Source organism: Lepidochelys kempii, chromosome 4, assembly GCF_965140265.1.
Source record: "Lepidochelys kempii isolate rLepKem1 chromosome 4, rLepKem1.hap2, whole genome shotgun sequence".
In the NCBI taxonomy this organism is placed as follows: domain Eukaryota; kingdom Metazoa; phylum Chordata; order Testudines; family Cheloniidae; genus Lepidochelys; species Lepidochelys kempii.
Window position 1 is genome coordinate 62,592,729 of NC_133259.1, and position 18,875 is coordinate 62,611,603.

General features: G+C 39.2%; 2 protein-coding genes across 9 annotated transcripts in view; one reads left to right on the forward strand and one right to left on the reverse strand.

Moving 5' to 3' along the window:
• The window catches only part of FNIP2 (folliculin interacting protein 2), a 90,089-nt gene extending 73,660 nt beyond the window's left edge, over positions 1 to 16,429 (forward strand). For 6 of the 7 annotated variants that reach the window (XM_073341493.1, XM_073341496.1, XM_073341495.1 and 3 more), the window contains 5 exons: positions 2,640 to 4,002; positions 5,380 to 5,536; positions 6,837 to 7,037; positions 10,168 to 10,283; positions 12,240 to 16,429. In XM_073341493.1, coding sequence (XP_073197594.1) covers positions 2,640 to 4,002; positions 5,380 to 5,536; positions 6,837 to 7,037; positions 10,168 to 10,283; positions 12,240 to 12,318 — 1,916 coding nt within the window. In that variant the 3' untranslated portion in view covers positions 12,319 to 16,429. Of the gene's footprint in view, positions 1 to 2,639; positions 4,003 to 5,379; positions 5,537 to 6,836; positions 7,038 to 10,167; positions 10,284 to 12,239 lie in introns of those variants that run through there. The other variant, XM_073341497.1, reaches the window with a different exon arrangement.
• Positions 8,965 to 18,875, reverse strand: part of SPMIP2 (sperm microtubule inner protein 2) — a 66,632-nt gene continuing 56,721 nt past the window's right edge. The window contains exon 5 of one of the 2 annotated variants that reach the window (XM_073341499.1): positions 8,965 to 9,155. In XM_073341499.1, the coding sequence (XP_073197600.1) occupies positions 9,078 to 9,155 (78 nt within the window). In that variant the 3' untranslated portion in view covers positions 8,965 to 9,077. Of the gene's footprint in view, positions 9,156 to 15,666; positions 17,406 to 18,875 lie in introns of those variants that run through there. The other variant, XM_073341500.1, reaches the window with a different exon arrangement.

The window sequence follows — 18,875 nt, forward strand, 5'->3', positions numbered from 1 at the left end:
TATAATTCTTGACATCTGATTTGTGTCCATTTATTCTTTTACGTAGAGACTGTCCAGTTTGACCAATGTACATGGCAGAGGGGCACTGCTGGCACATGATGGCATATTTCACATTGGTGGATGTGCAGGTGAAGGAGCCTCTGATAGTGATGTTATTAGGCCCTGTGATGGTGTCCCCTGAATAGATATGTGGGCACAGTTGGCAACGGGCTTTGTTGCAAGGATAGGTTCCTAGGTTAGTGGTTCTGTTGTGTGGTATGTGGTTGCTCGTGAGTATTTGCTTCAGGTTGGGGGGGCTGTCTGTAGGCAAGGACTGGCCTGTCTCCCAAGATTTCTGAGTGTGTTGGGTCATCCTTCAGGATAGGTTGTAGATCCTTAATAATGCGTTGGAGGGGTTTTAGTTGGGGGCTGAAGGTGACGGCTAGTGGCGTTCTGTTATTTTCTTTGTTAGGCCTGTCCTGTAGTAGGTGACTTCTGGGAACTCTTCTGGCTCTATCAATCTGTTTCTTCACTTCCGCAGGTGGGTATTGTAGTTGTAAGAATGCTTGATAGAGATCTTGTAGGTGTTTGTCTCTGTCTGAGGGGTTGGCGCAAATGCGGTTGTATCACAGAGCTTGGCTGTAGATGATGGATTGTGTGGTGTGGTCAGGGTGAAAGCTGGAGGCATGTAGGTAGGAATAGCGGTCAGTAGGTTTCTGGTATAGGGTGGTGTTTATGTGACCATTGTTTATTAGCACTGTCGTGTCCAGGAGGTGGATCTCTTGTGTGGACTGGACCAGGCTGAGGTTGATGGTGGGATGGAAATTGTTTAAATCATGGTGGAATTCCTCAAGGGCTTCTTTTCCATGGGTCCAGATGATGAAGATGTCATCAATATAGCGCAAGTAGAGTAGGGGCATTAGGGGACGAGAGCTGAGGAAGCGTTGTTCGAAGTCAGCCATAAAAATGTTGGCATACTGTGGGGCCATGCGGGTACCCATAGCAGTGCCGCTGATCTGAAGGTATACATTGTCCCCAAATGTAAAATAGTTATGGGTAAGGACAAAGTCACAAAGTTCAGCCACCAGGTTAGCCGTGACATTATCGGGGATAGTGTTCTTGACGGCTTGTAGTCCATCTTTGTGTGGAATGTTGGTGTAGAGGGCTTCTACATCCATAGTGGCCAGGATGGTGTTATCAGGAAGATCACCGATGGACTGTAGTTTCCTCAGGAAGTCAGTGGTGTCTTGAAGGTAGCTGGGAGTGCTGGTAGCGTAGGGCCTGAGGAGGGAGTCTACATAGCCAGACAATCCTGCTGTCGGGGTGCCAATGCCTGAGATGATGGGGCGCCCAGGATTTCCAGGTTTATGGATCTTGGGTAGTAGATAGAATATCCCAGGTCGGGGTTCCAGGGGTGTGTCTGTGCGGATTTGATCTTGTGCTTTTTCAGGGAGTTTCTTGAGCAAATGCTGTAGTTTCTTTTGGTAACTCTGGGGACACCATCACAGGGCCTAATAACATCAGCCACACTATCAGAGGCTCGTTCACCTGCACATCCACCAATGTGAAATATGCCATCATGTGCCAGCAATGCCCCTCTGCCATGTACATTGGTCAAACTGGACAGTCTCTACGTAAAAGAATAAATGGACACAAATCAGATGTCAAGAATTATAACATTCATAAACCAGGCAGAGAACACTTCAATCTCTCTGGTCACGCGATTACAGACATGAAAATTGCGATATTACAACAAAAAAACTTCGAATCCAGACTCCAGCGAGAAACTGTTAAATTTGAATTCATTTTCAAATTGGATACAATTAACTTAGGCTTGAATAGAGACTGGGAGTGGCTAAGTCATTATGCAAGGTAACCTATTTCCCCTTGTTTTTTCCTACAGCCCCCCACCCCCTTCCTCAGACGTTCTTGTTAAACCCTGGATTTGTGTTGGAAATGGCACACCTTGATTATCATACACATTGCAAGGAGAGGGATCACTTTAGATAAGCTATTACCAGCAGGAGAGTGGGGTGAGGGGAGGTATTTTTTCATGCTTTGTGTGTATAAAAAGATCTTCTACACTTTCCACAGTATGCATCCGATGAAGTGAGCTTTAGCTCACGTAAGCTTATGCTCAGATTAATTGGTTAGTCTCTAAGGTGCCGCAAGTACTCCTTTTCTTTTATTCCTAGAAACTCTATTTAAAATGTCAGTTGGGCTTCCTGTTTGTTTGCTTCTGATTTCTATAACAACTGTGCTCAGTTTATAAGTAAAAGGACTTACTTTCCTTGTCTCCGTTTCCAAATGAAAATAACTTCTTGTAAGCTTTGTTTTGTAAAGCAAAACTTCCAATAGCGTTGAGGTAACCAGAGATTGAATGCTAGCAGTCTCACGTTCATGATCAACCCTATGAAAACAAGCCTGGGTGCAAATAAGAGGAAATATGTGGGTTTCAAAAAGAAAAAAACAAATGTCTCAAACCTCCATTAATTTGCTGTGAGGAAAAGCATCTTAAAATTATTTTAAAAGGAATTGTCCAAATTATGTAAGTCTATTCTTACAAAGAATGCATTGAATGTCTGTTTTCTACTTCTGAAACTTGTACTGTAACCACATACACATTTGTGAAGTACCTGTTTCCCTATATGTTTGCATAGGTGATCTGTATGGTGCCATAGGCTCTCCTGTTAGGCTGACTCGGACTGTGATTGTTGGAAAACATAAGGAATTAGTTCAACGTATTCTCTACGTTCTAACATACTTCCTACGGTGCTCTGAGCTACAGGAAAATCAACTGGCCTGGAATGGGAAAGTTGGAGAGGAGGAGCAACTGCTAAATGGAAGCAAGATCACAACTACATTGGAAAAGGGAGAGGTTGAAGAATCTGATTATGTGGTTGTCACTGTTAAGAATGAACCTGCTCTTGTGCCTCCAATCCTACCTCAGAAGAATGGCGGAAATCAAACCAGTAGCACTGTGGGGTACGTCAGTAACCCAGAGAGCTCTCCTGCTCTTCCAACGTCCTCAAAAGAAAAGAATGAAGAAGTAACAGGAAAGGCTGATCAGAGCTCCAGGGCATCCTGTGTTGCATCAAAAGACTGCACATTTGGCAGTTCTGAGTCTAAAGGAATGGTGGATGACAGTAGGAAAGGGAAGGTAGTTGATGATATAGGAGCTGTGTCCTACCACTTTGAAGAACAAATTGAATCAGAGGATTTAACGGGTGACTTAAAGAATAGCAACCAGGCCACAAGTGAAGTAGCAGAAAAGCCATCTGACAGGTCATCTGCTGTACCATGTCCTGAGAGGTTTGTTGATAGGAATCCTCATTTAGAAAGGGTCACTTTCCAGATTGGAAGTTCTACATCACCAGAGTCAGATTTAGAAACTCGCAAGAGTGACCTGGATGAAAATTTTAGGGCGTTCAAAAAAAATCTACAGGTAGAAAGCTGTACTTCAAGTCCACCAAATGTGCCCGCAGAAACTTCCCAGAGCCAACAAGAAACTTCGAAAGCCTCCCTTAAACCATTACACATTAGGCGTAATATCTGGTATGCACAAATTCCATCATGTGACGCGAGTGCGAGTATATTTGATGAATATTTTGCTGACGGTAATAAAATTGAAATGAATGTAGCAAATACTTCTACTCTGCGTGGCTTGTCAGATGAACCACTTAAGCCATCTGATAACAAAATAGAAACTGCAAAAACAGAAATCTTAGAGGAAGCTAGACCCCTGTGCTCCAAGAATGGGGGCGTCCATTCACTTGACTCTGTTAAAACAAGTTCTGACGTACAGGACTCTGGCCAAGTAGTCACTGAAGATGTCCCCTATGGGGATGCTGGAAGGAAAATCCCCTTCCGAATCAAAGGGGATATTCCTAGGAATGAGAGTTCAGATAGTGCACTTGGAGACAGCGACGACGATAGTGCTTCATGTATCTCTGATCTTTACCCTCGAGGCCATGTCCGCAATAGGCATGAAGAATTTACAGGAGTAGAACTTCCTTTACCAAGGTAAAGAATGTATTTGAGTGAATCTTGTGCCAGCTGGGGTCAAATGCTGTTGCTACCCAAGAGCTGTTCAGTGGTCTGTGAAATGCATGGGGTCTTAACTCAGTTTCTTGCTGATGTGTCTGTACTGTAAAAATTGCTGTTGCAACTGAGTCCCTTGTTGGCCGTCTCAGCAAAAGGCAGAGACTGAGTAGGATGATACACAGACTGCCTGCCAAAATAATTGTTTATTTGACAGGGCTTCTTTTCTCAGATATTTCTGGTCCTTCAGCAGGGCTAAGACACATGCTGGTGGGGTAGGAAGTGTGCATAGTTACTGCCTTTGCTTTGAATTGAAATCTTCACTGTCCATCCAGTATGAGCATTACGTTCATTTACTTAGAGGTTTATTTTGATTGGTTTTGTTTTTAAGACTGGTCTGGAGTAGTTACATTAAAGTTACTTTTAATGTTTGCTAGAAGTCACTGTTATAGTTAGTTATAAAATAATTTCCATTATAACATCTCCATCCCCATCCCTCTTTTACCATTTAAGTTCTGAGCTGTTCAGGAGGGCCCTTGTGACCAGGCAGAGCTCTATGGACTTCACTCAGCCAGTTATCTGGGCTTTATTATTGTTTAGGGTCTTGAAAACTGTTCCCTTGAGGCTGAAATGTTCCATGCTTGTCCTCTGGCAGAAGGGGAACATCTGTGAAAGTTTTGAGCAAAATACTTTTCTCATCCTTTGAGTTTACGGAGAGTAGAAAAAATCTAATCACACTCTTTGGTACACAGATGAAATCTAAAATTTAATGCAGGCATAATTCTGATTCAAGACGGATGCCTTTGCTTTGCTTTGCTTGAGACTGCATATGCATTTAGTTAAGTGTTCATTGAACCAAGCATTGAACTCTCAAGCTCAGCAAGCCAACTAGCTGCAAAACAGGGAGTTTATATATTCCACAAGACCTAACAGTTGCAGACTTGTCATTTTTTCTTAAAATCTAGAAAACTAAAATGTTCTGAACTGTTTAAAATTAGTCAGGGAATGTTAAGGTTCCTACACCAATATTAACTCTGCTTCGTTGTTTCTTTTTTCCTTATGTGTGGCTTCATTTAGTACTGCTTAATTTTAAATGCCAGAGAACTTGCTATGTAAATTTAAACAGGTTACAGAGCCAGGCACAGAGTAAACCTGAGGGCTAGTTAATGCCAGGTCTCTCAACAATATCTAAATGTAGCCTGTCAGATAAGAATTGTATCAGTTTCATGTATTTGAAGATCTTGTGACAAGTCTATTATGCTGACTATTTCACCATACTTATTGGAGGAGTGGGGAGAGGTATCTGAAAGGTGGCTATGCTCTTGGCTTTTGAATGGGCTTCATATTCTTCTGTTTCAGATCCAACATAATCAGCAGTCCAAGTGTGAAAAACTTTGGAAGGTCACTTCTCGGTGGTTACTGTCCCACATACATGCCTGATCTGGTACTGCATGGAATAAGTAATGATGAAAAACTCAAGCAGTGGTTACCAGCAGATCTGCTTCATGCAGTGCATGTAGGTTTCCCTACATTTTTTCAGAGCCACTGACCTCTAATAGTAGGAATGATATGATCTTACTGAGAACATATTCTGGATGGGGAAAAAATATAGGATAGCTACTGTTCAATAAAACCAGTTGCTAGTGACCAATATGGAGACTTCACACTTCTTGACTCTTGGAACATGTGACAGTACACACACACCCCTTTCACATGTGCTCTTTCATTTGTACTGTATAAACCTTATAATGCAAGCATAAATGGGGGGGGGGGGGGAATCTGTAATTCTCTGTTTACAACTTGAAAAATTGAACAGGATTATTCTTTACAATAGGAAAAATATAATATTGAAGTGCTTCCCTATTCAGTCACCTTAACAGGCTGACTGCATTGTAATGTACACAAGTAAGATGGTCTGCAGGTGCCTGGAAGCTTGTTAATGCAGTTACCACCTACTACAGTATGTTACTATGGAGATGAGAAATCTTGTAGGGACAGAGATTTTGCCAGTCATTAGCACAGATGACTGACTGCAGATTACAGTTGCCCATAAGAACAAGCTTCATTGTGTGTTAGACCATGTCTAAAATGTCTGGTTTTTACTCTGTACGTTCAAAACAAGTAATTTATTGTAACTGATGTATCACTAAATTAACAGTTATAGTTGCACAGTAAATGCCAACTAAAGATTAACAAGCCCTAGTGGCAGACGTTAAGTGCTTTTAGCTATCTGTAGCAGTGCAGGAAGTAAGCAGTAAAAAGAACCGTGCTTCTCAAATGGACTTGTTTTAAATTGAGCAATGAACTTGCAATTTTTTCCATGCTTACAGAACAGAAATTTGTCTTTGAAACACACAGGCCGCAGCTTTAGCCCCCAGTCTAACTCTTTGTGCCTCCCCTGTAATAGAAAGCGGCGATAAAGCTGCTCTAATAGGGGAGCTGGGGGTTCCTTTTGTAGAAAGGAATTTGCCATTAGTATACATCTGTCTCTTTCATACCCACCTTTTTTTAAAATAAAAAATCAACACATCTGACTTGCGATTTCTACTTTGGCCCCAAATCAAGTTTATCATGTTAGTTATTTCACCGTAACAGAATCCAGTACAAATTCTCCACAGTTCTCAATTATTTTTATAAAAACTTTTGTTTTTAGACAAAAACTGTTTGGTCTCACTTCTTTGAAACACTCTTCCCACTTTATCATTCCACCCCTCCCCTGCAAAACTTATGTGCTAACGAAGCCATTTAGTCTCAGTTGTGAACACAAGTTGAAAATGTTTTGAATAGCTAGTGTTCTTGTTTTGTACCTATTACAGCATCCAGTACTAGATGAGCCCATAGCAGAAGCTGTCTGCATTATTGCCGATACGGATAAATGGAATGTACAGGTGGCTACAAGCCAGAGAAAGATGATGGACAGTATGAAGCTAGGCAAAGATGTCTTAGTCTCCAGTCAAGTGTCCAGTTTGCTGCAGTCCATTTTACAGCTTTACAAACTCAACCTCCCAGCTGACTTCGTAAGTATTTCTTTATGAACAACTGTGGCTAATGAAAATTGTTCAGTCGTATGTGCTAAATTTCTTATGCTAGGGCTTTCAAGTATTACCTGCCTGATTTCAATTACAGTGAAACAATTTAGAAAATATACTAAACATGCACAGTGCAGCCCACCTACAGATACATTGCACGTACAAAACCATATTAAAAGAACATTAGGGTTGCAAAGTCCAGGACTCAAAAGTTTGTAAATGCCAGAATTAAGGTTGCCTGTTCAACCTTAATTCAGACCCTTTGTGTGTATGCATTATATTACTGTCTTGAATTACATGATCACATGCTATCTTCCCACAGACCCCCTGCCAACAATGAACATCATGCTGCTAAAATTGTGTCTTAGCAGACTGTCTCCCTTGTCAGTTTTTCTTCTGAGCCACACACCCATTGTTTAGATCAACAGACTGTGTTTTGTATGGTACTACACAAAACAGAACAGCTCTGAACTATAGGCAGCGCAGGCCAATGGTGTGTTCATTGTGGCACTTCAAGATTTGTGACCATGTTAAAGTCCACCTTTTGGAGTATGTCTGTGGTTAGTGGAAAGAACTAACTAAAATGGGCATGGATGCCGCTTAAATGCACCTTTTAAAAAAAACAAAAAACAAAAACTCGCACAAAACTTTTATATCCCAGTTTGAGTCACTATTTCTGATACTGAAAACTGACTTGTGAATAATTTTTCACTCATTCAGTGGTACAAGTCGTAAAGGAAACTTATAAAAATTCCACTTCATTTCTCACACCTCTATAAGCATGATGAGTCTGAACTCTTCAGCTGTCAAAAGTGAGAGGGATTTGCCTGGTGTATCCACACATCAAATTAAAAATTTCTAAGTATATCCTGACTTTTAGCTGGCATTCAGTGAATGGAAGTGTTCTGTTTGTAAAGGTTACCATATAGGAGTGTGTGAATCTCCTTTAGAATGTAGTGTAATGAAGAGGTTAAACACTAGTCTTTACCTACCGTCCATATTCTTTACTTGGATAAAATTCTTAATCCCATATAACATTAACGATATAAGGACTGGAAAAGTAACTATGGAAATGCAAATTTCAAGAGATGACAGAGTTTACGGAATTAATTCCTAGTGTACACCTACTTATATGGATGTCTATCCCTAACCCATCTACTAAGGATGCATTAATGCAGTGGCTCTCAACCTTTCCAGACTACTGTACCCCTTTCAAGGAGTCTGATTTGTCTTGAGTACCCCCAAGTTACACCTCACTTAAAAACTACTTGCTTACAAAATCAGATGTAAAAATACAAGTGTCAGAGCACATTATCACTGAAAAATTGCTTACTTTCTCATTTTTACCATATAATTATAAAATAAATCAGTTGGAATATATATATTGTACTTAGATTTCAGTGTATAGAGCAGTATAAACAAGACGTCTGCGTATCCCCAAGGGTACCCAGACCCCTGGTTGAGAACCACTGCATTAATGGATTCCCTTTGCATTTGGGGGTGCATAGAGAATGTGTTATCCTAGCTCATACCATGTTTCTCGCCTGTGATTTGTGATCCTCTTCTGTGATTTGGGTATTTAGTGAAAATGTTAAGTTAAGCTGTTGTCAATTCACCTTAGCTAGCACTGTGTCATGAGAAGGTATCTCCTTTTCCTACTACCCAAAGCATTAAACAGTTGGTCCATGGTCTGTTCTCAAGTATATAAGAACCATTATGAACTGAAAGAATGGTTGTTCAAATATTTATTTATGAATTTAAGAATATCAAAAGAATGTCATCTTGCCTACTAAGCACAGCTCTCTTCTGCCTTAGACTTTAATTAGCAAAATTTGTTGTACATTAGCATAAAATACCAAAGGAAATTCAAACTTCTAGGACAGTGTTAAGAATTCCATATGCTTTAAAAAAGGCAGGGTGTTTTACTCATTAAACTTGAGAAATATATTTAATGTGACCTAAAGTTACTTGCTCCTGATGCATGTCTAATTGCTGCCTCTTCCTGTCAGATGTACTCTGCAATGTGACTTACTGCAAACGCTGCTTGCCTTCATGTCTAGGAGCGTCCAGAGCTGAATTAGTTTGATTTTGGTGGACTGGTCTTTGCTGCGGAGAGATGATGTATCAAATTTAATACACATCCCATTTCCCATACCAAAATATGCAATAAAATGTCTTACCAGTTCATATTCTAGCACTAAAAATATTGGGTGTAATTCTGGCCCCCTGGTAGTTTTGCCATTGACTTCAATGGCACCTGGGATTTCACCCATTCTCTTACATAATTGCTCTCTCACTTAAATTCTCTCTCAAATCTATAAAAAGCATGTGAACTTCTATCATATTAACTTAATGGGCAATGTGATCTTTAAAAGTCTAATTATTGAAATACCAATTTAACTTCAACTTTTACCATTTGACAACTAGTATTTAGTTATTAAACACTGTTGAACCAGTATTAAAACCCTTTAGCACTAGTACTGCAAAACATCTACAAGGGGTTCATAAATGATATTTTAAAATAAATTAATGAACAAAAGAACCTGTCACTGCAGCCCACGTCACTGTCTTCACACACTTTATTGCAAATATAAAATAAAATGGAAAGTGCTACTTTTTATAATTCTTCGTTTCTTCAAGAATGGCAATTCTGCAGAGCTAATAAAGTTCCGATTTTAGATTCAGCTATTTAAGTTGTATCTCAGAAAAACAGTAGTGACTTGTAATAAAGATGTCCTAGTCAAAGTCTTCAGGTTTCAGTTTTAATTAGCTGCCTTGAATGTCTTTGGGTCTGATCCAGCTTTTATTTAAGTCAGTGAAAATACTGTCATTGACTACAATGGGAGTTGGATATGGCTGGTTGACTGATGTGCAACAAAGGTGCTAGCCAGGAAAGATAGCCTGGCCCAAATCCCTGAAAAATCATCCATTTTGATACAATTGTGTTGGCCACTTGTGAAGAGCGCTGTGCCTATTCTTCGGGTTTTTTAAGTTACACTAAACTTACATCATGCCTCCTGGTATAGTAGCTAAAATTATGAGTTTACACATTTACATGAAAGCTAAATCGATTCTTGAAATTTCTGGGGTGTGTTTTTTTTGTTTTTTTTTTTTACAGTGCATAATGCACCTTGAGGATAGGCTACAGGAGATGTACCTCAAAAGCAAAATGCTCTCGGAATACCTGCGAGGACATACAAGAGTTCATGTAAAAGAGCTAGGAATTGTATTGGGGTGAGTAAGATTTAGAGCTGCTATAACTTTTGGCAAGATTGACCAAACTCCCTTGAAGTTCAAATGCTACTCCACTGTTCAGTGGGCAGGCTTGCTTCTCAGGCTTTCCAGTAGGCTTGTGATTGAGAGACATGCTAAATAAGGTGTGAAAATGTGTACCACTGAGCTATCTGGAAGTCAAATTGAACTGTTCAAAATTTAGCATTAAGAACAATAGCTGGTCCTTATTTTCTTGAAGAAAAATTAACCTTTTTAATTTTGTTCTCTGCAATAATTTAAAAGCCCATCTTCAGAAATAAGACTGAAATAAGTTCTGAAACTAATTAGCTTTAACAGTTAAAAATACATGCTAGCCTTCTTGATAGGATATCTTCTTATTTAAATATAATGTAAGAAGTTGAAGACCAGAGCCAGTCTGAATCTTCGTAATCTTACTGCTGTTAATCATGTGTGACAAAAAAGGATGACAAGTGTTGTTTGGGTTGTTTTTTTAAGCAGTTATGTACAGTAACTCAGAGTCACTAAGGTGCATGACTTGGTTTTCTTTGTGAAGTTTTTCTCAGTTCACTTTTCAGCCTTCCTGTACATTCACTGTATTCCTCTTGTCCAACAGCCAAATGAAGAGCCTGTGTCCATTTTGTTTTCTCTTTCTCCCTCTGTGAATCCTACGTTTATTGTTTTTCATTATTTGTATTACTGTAGCACCTAGGAGCCTAATCATAGACTAGCACTCCCTTGTGCTGTGTGTTATACAGACACAAAACAAAAGAGCTTGCAATTTCTCTAGCAATTTCTTAGTGTTCTATTTTATTTTTAATAATAGTAATATCTAGCTCTTACGTAGCACTCTTCATCTGTAGATCTCAAAGCACTTTACAAAGGAGGGCATATCATTAGCCTCATCTTCCTGATGGGGAAACTGAGGCACAGTAGGTGATGGGAATTGCCCAAGATCACCCACCATGCCAATGTCAGAGCTAGGAATAGAAATCTGGTCTCCTGAGTCCCAGTCCAGCTTTCTAGCCACTATGTAACACTGCCTCCGTTTTACTCTTTGCTTTCCATGTTCTTTAACTCACCCCCCCTCCAGCTATATGAGGTGTTCCATTCTGTTTCTCATCAAATCCCGTATCCTTGTCTGAACACCATAGCTGAAGTGACTTGAAACTGACAGGGCTGTGCTTTTTCTACTCCTGCTTTGATTGCAGAGTGGCTATGTGTTCTTGTCAAGCTACTTCAGCTGTAATGCTGCTCATATCAGGATCTGTTGTCAAAAACATGTACTGAGGCTTTGACACAATATGCCTTTGGAATGTTAAATTGTTTATTATGGCCATAGTCTCAGTTTGTGGAATCTTGAGTCCTATAGAGCCTGGGTGAATACATTTTAACTCTTACCTGGAGTGCTAAAGCACCACTCCTGATCTAAGAACATGAACCTCTGTCTCAGGAGGTGCAAAGGTGTTGTGGTGCTGAAACGCTGAGCCTGACTGATTTTGATTATATGTAACACTTGCAAAAAACTGACTGTTTTCTTCAAACTGGTGTTAGTGTAGCACTAATGCAGTAGAACCTGATTATTTCTCACTAATGGCTTGGAAGAAGCTGCAAACTGAATTTTGTGAATTAGTGAAGAATTTAAAAGCAAGCAAAGATAATGCATGACACAATATAACACTGATCTCTTATTTTGTAAAAATCTACAAATGAAAAAATACTACTGTACATTTATTAGTATGCTATGAATGGTCAAATAATAAAAGCAATGAACCCTTAATGATAGGAGACCTCACTTCACCCTGTTAAATCACCAGTGATCTAGGGAGTGACCTCCAATTATTTCTGGTGTGGATTAGGAAGGTGGGAGAGGGAGTGGGTAACTTTTTTTTTTTTTTCTTCTGTAAAAGGTGGAGATAAATATATTTAAAAGCCTTCTTCCTTTTCTTAAACTTCTAGGATTGAATCCAATGACCTGCCTTTGTTGGCTGCTATCGCAAGCACTCACTCCCCGTATGTTGCTCAAATACTCTTATAAGTTAAAATCTCAGGATAGTCATTCCCTAAACAAACTACAAGAATCTTGAATGAAGAACAGACATGCCAAGCACCGGTAAAGGGGAACAGTGAGGGAAGCAGGTGATGACACTGCATTCCAACACCTTTTGATTCTACTTTCAGCTGGACACTTTATCTAAAGACTTCAGTTTACATACTGTAAAAGGCATTCAGGTTGGTTTTTTTTTACACTCACCTCTGAGTTAACGAATCATGAAGGTGAATGCATCCTTGCCGTCTTTTTAAATGACAAACGTAAACACTACAGCGAACACTGAACTGTCAGCAGGAAACACAGCTTAAAGAAAACCATGAAGTGGCAGTAAAAAGAACAGGTGGAATAGGATGGTTCTTCTAATACTACACTTGTGATCGCACAGTGTTTTGTGCGCTTTGGTTGCAGAGCTGGAGTTGTAAACTATGTAAATAGCATTCCTATACAGAGGTGTGTGGATGGACACGAAGTTTTGCAGAACACAAACATCCTTTTGTATTGTAGTAGTGGCCAGCTCAAAACAAGAAACTTGGACTCAGCAGCTGAGTTATGTGGTGTGTTTGAGGTTTATTGTTTCTTTTTCTTTTTTTTTTTTCTTTTTTTCCTTAAGGATAAAAGGAAGCTGCAGCTGCATCTAGTTTTACTGATGAGGAAACAGAATGAGCTCAGATTATAATTAGTGCCACCCCAACATTAGGATGAAGAAGGCTTTTTGAGAGAGGAGGATTTTTTAGGAAGCCTTATGGAATTTCTACTACAAGTTTACATTGTTGCATTTGCAACATTAATAGATTTTTGAGTTTCTGTATGACCTGTAAAATGGGGAATTGGTTCTAAGTCTTAATGGAATTAGATATTGCCATCTGAGATATTTCTGTTTTACAAGCTAACGTACAATATGTTACCAAATGTGTGTGTGTGTGTGTGCATACAACAACCAATTGGCATAAACTCAACAAAAGTTTATTTTAAAAAAAAAAATCACTGGTCAAATGCATTGCTACTATTTGGAGATGACTCTTCATTCACACTGAAAGTAGAGGCTGTTTTAAGTGAAACAAAGAGGACAATGACAAGCCTGGACATCCATGATTTATTAGAATGAACATTCACCAACATCCACTGTCATTCTACAGAACTTTTGCACTATCATCTCAATGCCTTTTGATCTATTAAGGACTAATTGCTTTGAAGAAGAAACTTTCCCATTAGGTCAAATAGTTCATAGCACCAGTCTCTATTGTTCCATACAATAGTATACAATTATATAAAATTCTCTGCTCATCGGCACAGTTAACTTTACTATTTACATGCAAGGTATACACAGCAAGGTACAAAGTTACATTTTTCATCAAACACTATTTAGCAGCATATGAAACTATTTAGACCAAGAAAGGGCAAAAGGAAATAAAAACATTATTTTCAAAGAAAGGAAGCGAGAGGCAAGGAACCCACCCAAGCAGAGTGTTAGACTATCAAACCTTCTATGGAAACACAGACATGAGTAGTATAGGGCACTTTCGGCACTTGATATTAAGCTGTCTAAATACTTGTTTAGAAACATGAACTCTTTCTACTAGAATCATTACTGCCTGCTAGGATTCATTAATTGGCTCACTGAACCATCCGTGCTGGTGATTCCAGAATTCCCAGCATTGGAGGGACCCATTTAAGCACAGTTTCAGTTTATACTGCCCTGGTCATTGGGTTTTCTAAAGAGAATCTTCAATAATTAAAGTGAGAAAAGGTGAGTATTACGGGGGGTTTCATTTTGTTCTAAATGTGACAAAGAATTGCCCTTAAATCTTGTTAGTCTCTCTCTCTCTCTCTATCTGACTGAGAGGAAAGTGTAGATTTACCATGATAAATTTCCATGCAGGTTTGTTTGTCCAAGCTGAAGGACTCTTAATTTCCAGGTATGATTTCTAAACAGATAAGATTGTTTAAGATCTTGTTTCTCCAATCTAACATTCCAGGAGTCTCCTTTTGCATAGTACTTACAGAGTATGTCTACACAGCAATGAAACACCCATGGATGGCCCGTGTCAGCTAACTCAGTTTGCAGGTATATAAAATTGCAGTGTAGACTTCCAGGCTTGGACTGAAGCATAGATTGTGGAACACTTCCTCCTCATGGGGTCCCAGAGGCCGTGCTTCACCCCAAGCCCAAATGTCTACACTGCAGTATTGACCTAGGCCAGTCAAGAGTGTTTAATTGCACTGTAGACATTTAGTCCTTTTCCCCAATGTGCTCTTCAGAATGGCTACAATCTTCCAGAGGTTTGGGTTATCTCTTATTACTGATATATGAAGAAATCTGCTTGCCCTGATTTGGTTCCCCTGAGCTGCTTTGACCTCCACTTCATGGTTTGCTTGAAACCAAACGACATAGCAAGTGCACCTGTTGTCAAACTTCCCCTCTTCGCTTAGTAAGTTTGTAGGTGTGTGTAATGACTTCCCTTGTAAGTATGCATGAATTCTGTATTTTTTCATTCTCGTTACTTCATGCCCTGCAGTTTTTCATAGTAATTTAGTTTGTCTAGTTCCTGTTCATGTTCAACAAAAAATGGCTTCTCTTGCTTCCGTCTGAACTGACTTGAGTCCCAGTTTTGCAGAGAGATGCCTGCAAGCGGACCTCTGTATCCACCTGGAGCACCACTGAAAACAAGTCAACTTGCACACATCATGTTGCAGGATTAGAACCTTGATCAGAAATCCTTAATTTACTACTTACCCCCAACAAATGCTGCTGTTTGATAAAATTGTACGTTAATTTAAGGAGATGTATGAATTGATGATTCAAATGCACTCAACTTTTCCTCAGCCCAATATAAAATCTTTACAGTGTAGTTACTGCCCTTTATATAACTCTTTGCTGCTCTTCACAAATTACACAGAGACTGCCCTATTTTTAGTCTCAAATTTCATTTCTAAAATTAAGGTTTGTATAATTCATTTTAAAAAAATGTTGGCATTAGTCTAAAGAAACTTAAATATTTCTCCCTCCCACCAAATATACTACCTCAATTGACAGGATACTACCTTCAGGGCTTCTTCAACTTTGTAAGGCTTACCTGTTGAACATTTTTGTAGCATCTTGCTGGTTGGGCAAGTTAGTGTGGCATGACAGAGCAGTAAGTATGTACAAATGTTGTTGTGTTAGACATCTTTATAGCATGTTTCAGTTTTATTTTTTTAATAGAATGGAAAGTGGTATGAATGTACAGGAAAAATGTTTAAAACTTACAGTGAAATAAAAATGTAGCTTAAATCTTCAAGATTCCAAAGCTTTTTTATTTTTATCAGTATTATAAATCTTTTGTAAACTTCTTAATACATATTTTTCTTGGTTTTCAAATGAGGCTGAGTAATCTTTCAAAACCCTACAGAAATGCAGTTTACACATTCCAATGTAAAAATGTACACTCTTCAGATTAAATTAAACCTTTACAAACCTGGGGGAGAAATGCCAATACAGGTGAACACTAAGCTGTGGGACTGCATAAAATTGAAGTCTCTTAATCTAAAGCAGTTTCAATAAGAGTTAAACATTTTAATCTAGTTTATAGCTTCCCAAATTATTAATGAATCTTAACTATAGTTCTTTTGCCTCAAATGTATGAATATATACTTTTAATTCTGTGTGTTTCATAGCTATAATTTGGAGGACAAAATTATAACTAAGTTGTTTTGCTTGTATATTTTCACTCTTGAAAGTAAAAAGCCCTTTTTCAAAATACCAAACTGTTGTATGTAAAGGTGACACAACTTGGTCACTATCTAAAGCAAGATTTCTCTCTCCCCACCCTCCTCTCTTGCCTTGACTTAAAAGGACTCAAATCAGAATCAAGTCTAAACTGCCAATTATATGCTATACATTAGCTACTCCAGGTAAATGGATTAAAATGACATACATAACTGGTTATCCATACTAGAAGCAAATCTGATTGTGTTGCTATTGCATGTTTTATGAATGGATTTCCATTTTTTAGGATGGGTACTGAATGGGTACCAGTATCAAACTGTGTGGAAATTTTTTTCTTCCTGCTGTTTATGTACAGTATAATTTTGGTCTATTTCTTTGCGAAATTTGGTGCAATAAACTCTTTGAATTCAGTTTAAATGGTCTTGTGTATCTTTTTTTTTTTTTTTCATTTTAAATCTCTTCCTGGAAATGTTTTTCTGCTTCTGGTGGATAAAGCTCAGATTGAACACTGCATGGATGGGTACAATTGGCTACCATTACCATTAGTGCAGCAGCAGATATGACATCGTAATACAGTCTTCGCAAGGTTCGAGGGCTTATGTTATCTAAACTCTACTCAAATCTATAGATGCCCCCTCCCCATTTATACCCAGACAAATGCTGATACCTTAAAAGTGATCTGTGAGCAGAAATGAAAATTGAGCATGAATGTGCCGAATGCCCTCGCTAATTAGATTCTGTGGAGGAACTAAGTATCTCTTAATTCAATAGATCTCACATAGGCCTGTGGCTGTTTCCAGGTTCACTCCTTACTCCCCCACGCAACCTCCAATGTATTTTAAAACATCTTTTAAAAAGGAATTATTTGGAAAATGCACTGCTTTAACATTATATTGGTGAGGCAGGGGGAGATATCAACTTGCATGAAACTCTCTGGCCCAACTTATCACTACACCTACATATTCCAGGGTGTAAATGTTCAGAAGGTGTCAACAGCAACCTCTGAACTGGCCAGAAGGCTTTTTATAACATCTATATGACTTTATTTTAAAAACAAAATTATTTTATACTTGTCCGTGTGCCAAGTACCCTAAGAGCTTGAGGTTCTGTATTTGTATTTTTGTGCTTAACTCAATTTTTTGGTTTTGTTTTTTTTTAATGTTCACCTCCATGAACAATCACAGACTTCACCAGATTTCCAGTTATTTCGGGGCAGTTTTTTATGCCAAATCTATCACCTTTCTAAAGCTTCCAAGCTGGATACTGTCCACAGTACACCAAGCAACTCTCCAGTCCGGAGGCCTCAGAGCAGCATGAGATTTGAATGGAGAAACCGTAGAAGCGACTGAATCTGTTGGTCTTGCATCTGATCATTACATACAAGGAGAGAGGATTAATGTAACAATTTTTTCCACCCTTACATTTGGGAATAGAGCTGAGGTACAGTTTGGTTTGTATCTTTATAACCAGGTATCCCATCTTCAGTTTGAACTCCATAAAGATTAGTAATATCTCAGGCTGAAGGGGACAAGAAAAATAACTCCTGGCATCAAGTTCTCCTCACAATGCATCTCCCTGAAATGGCTTCAGTTTCTTTTATTTTGTAGCAGTAACTGTAAATTTTGTAGCCTTTTGACATATATCTGGAATCTCCTACAGTGCTTGGTGTGGTATCACGCTCTGTCCCATACAGGCACGCTCAGTGAATACAACTTCGTTGTACTGTACTGTCACTATGATTCAAGTTCACTCACTTTGTGATGAACTGTCCTTTACATAGGACTCTTACCAAAACAGTGACCTTTTTAAGGTAAACAGAATTTAGTGCTCATGAGACTGAAAGCCTAGTAGCATACAGAGTACATTGGCACAGCTGTGTTTGAGTCATAATCCTGACTTGCATTTTCCCTTGTTGGTCTAGGCCTTAACCAGAGCACCATTTGTGCTGAGTTATGTGGTTACCTCATGTTGAGTGAAAACTTCTTCTTAGGCTTAGGAGTCCATAAAACAGATCTTTACTTGTGACTTAATCAATAAGGCCGAGAACTCTAGATAATGCATTGACCCTAACAATTCGGTAGTTCTGCAGAAAAGGACCTGGGGATTACAGTGGATGAGAAGCTGGATATGAGTCAACAGTGTGCCCTTGTTGCTAAAAAGGCTAACGGCATATAGTAGGAGCACTGGCAGCAGATCGAAGGAAGTGATTATTCCCCTCGATTCGGCATTGGTGAAGCCACATCTGGAGTGTAGGGCTCCCCACTACAGAAAGGATGTGGACAAATTGAAGAGACTCCAGTGGAGAGCAACGAAAATGATCAGGGGGCTGGGGCACATGACTTACAAGGACAGGCTGAGGGAACTGGGGATGTTTAGTCTGCAGAAGAGAAGAGTGAGGGGGGATTTGATAGCAGCTTTCAATTACTTGAAGGGGGGGTTCCAAAGAGGATGGAGATTGGCTGTTCTCAGTGGTGGCAGATGACAGAAGAAGCAGCAATGGTCTCAAGTTGCACTGGGGGAGGTCTAGGTTGAATATTAGGAAAAACTATGTCACTAGGAGTGTGGTGAAGCACTGAAATGGGTTACCTAGGGAGGTGGTGGAATCTCCATCCTTTGAGGTTTTTAAGGCCCAGAATGACAAAGCCATTAGGATGATTGAGTTGGGGTTGGTCCTGCTTTGAGCAGGAGGTTGAACTAGATGACCTTCTGAGGTCTCTTCCAACCCTAATCTTCTATGATTCTATGAATTTTTATGATGTTGTTTTAGGATACATTTTATGAATGAATGAGGGGTTGAGAATGGGACAGGATGTCAGCAGTTGGACAAGAAGCAGGA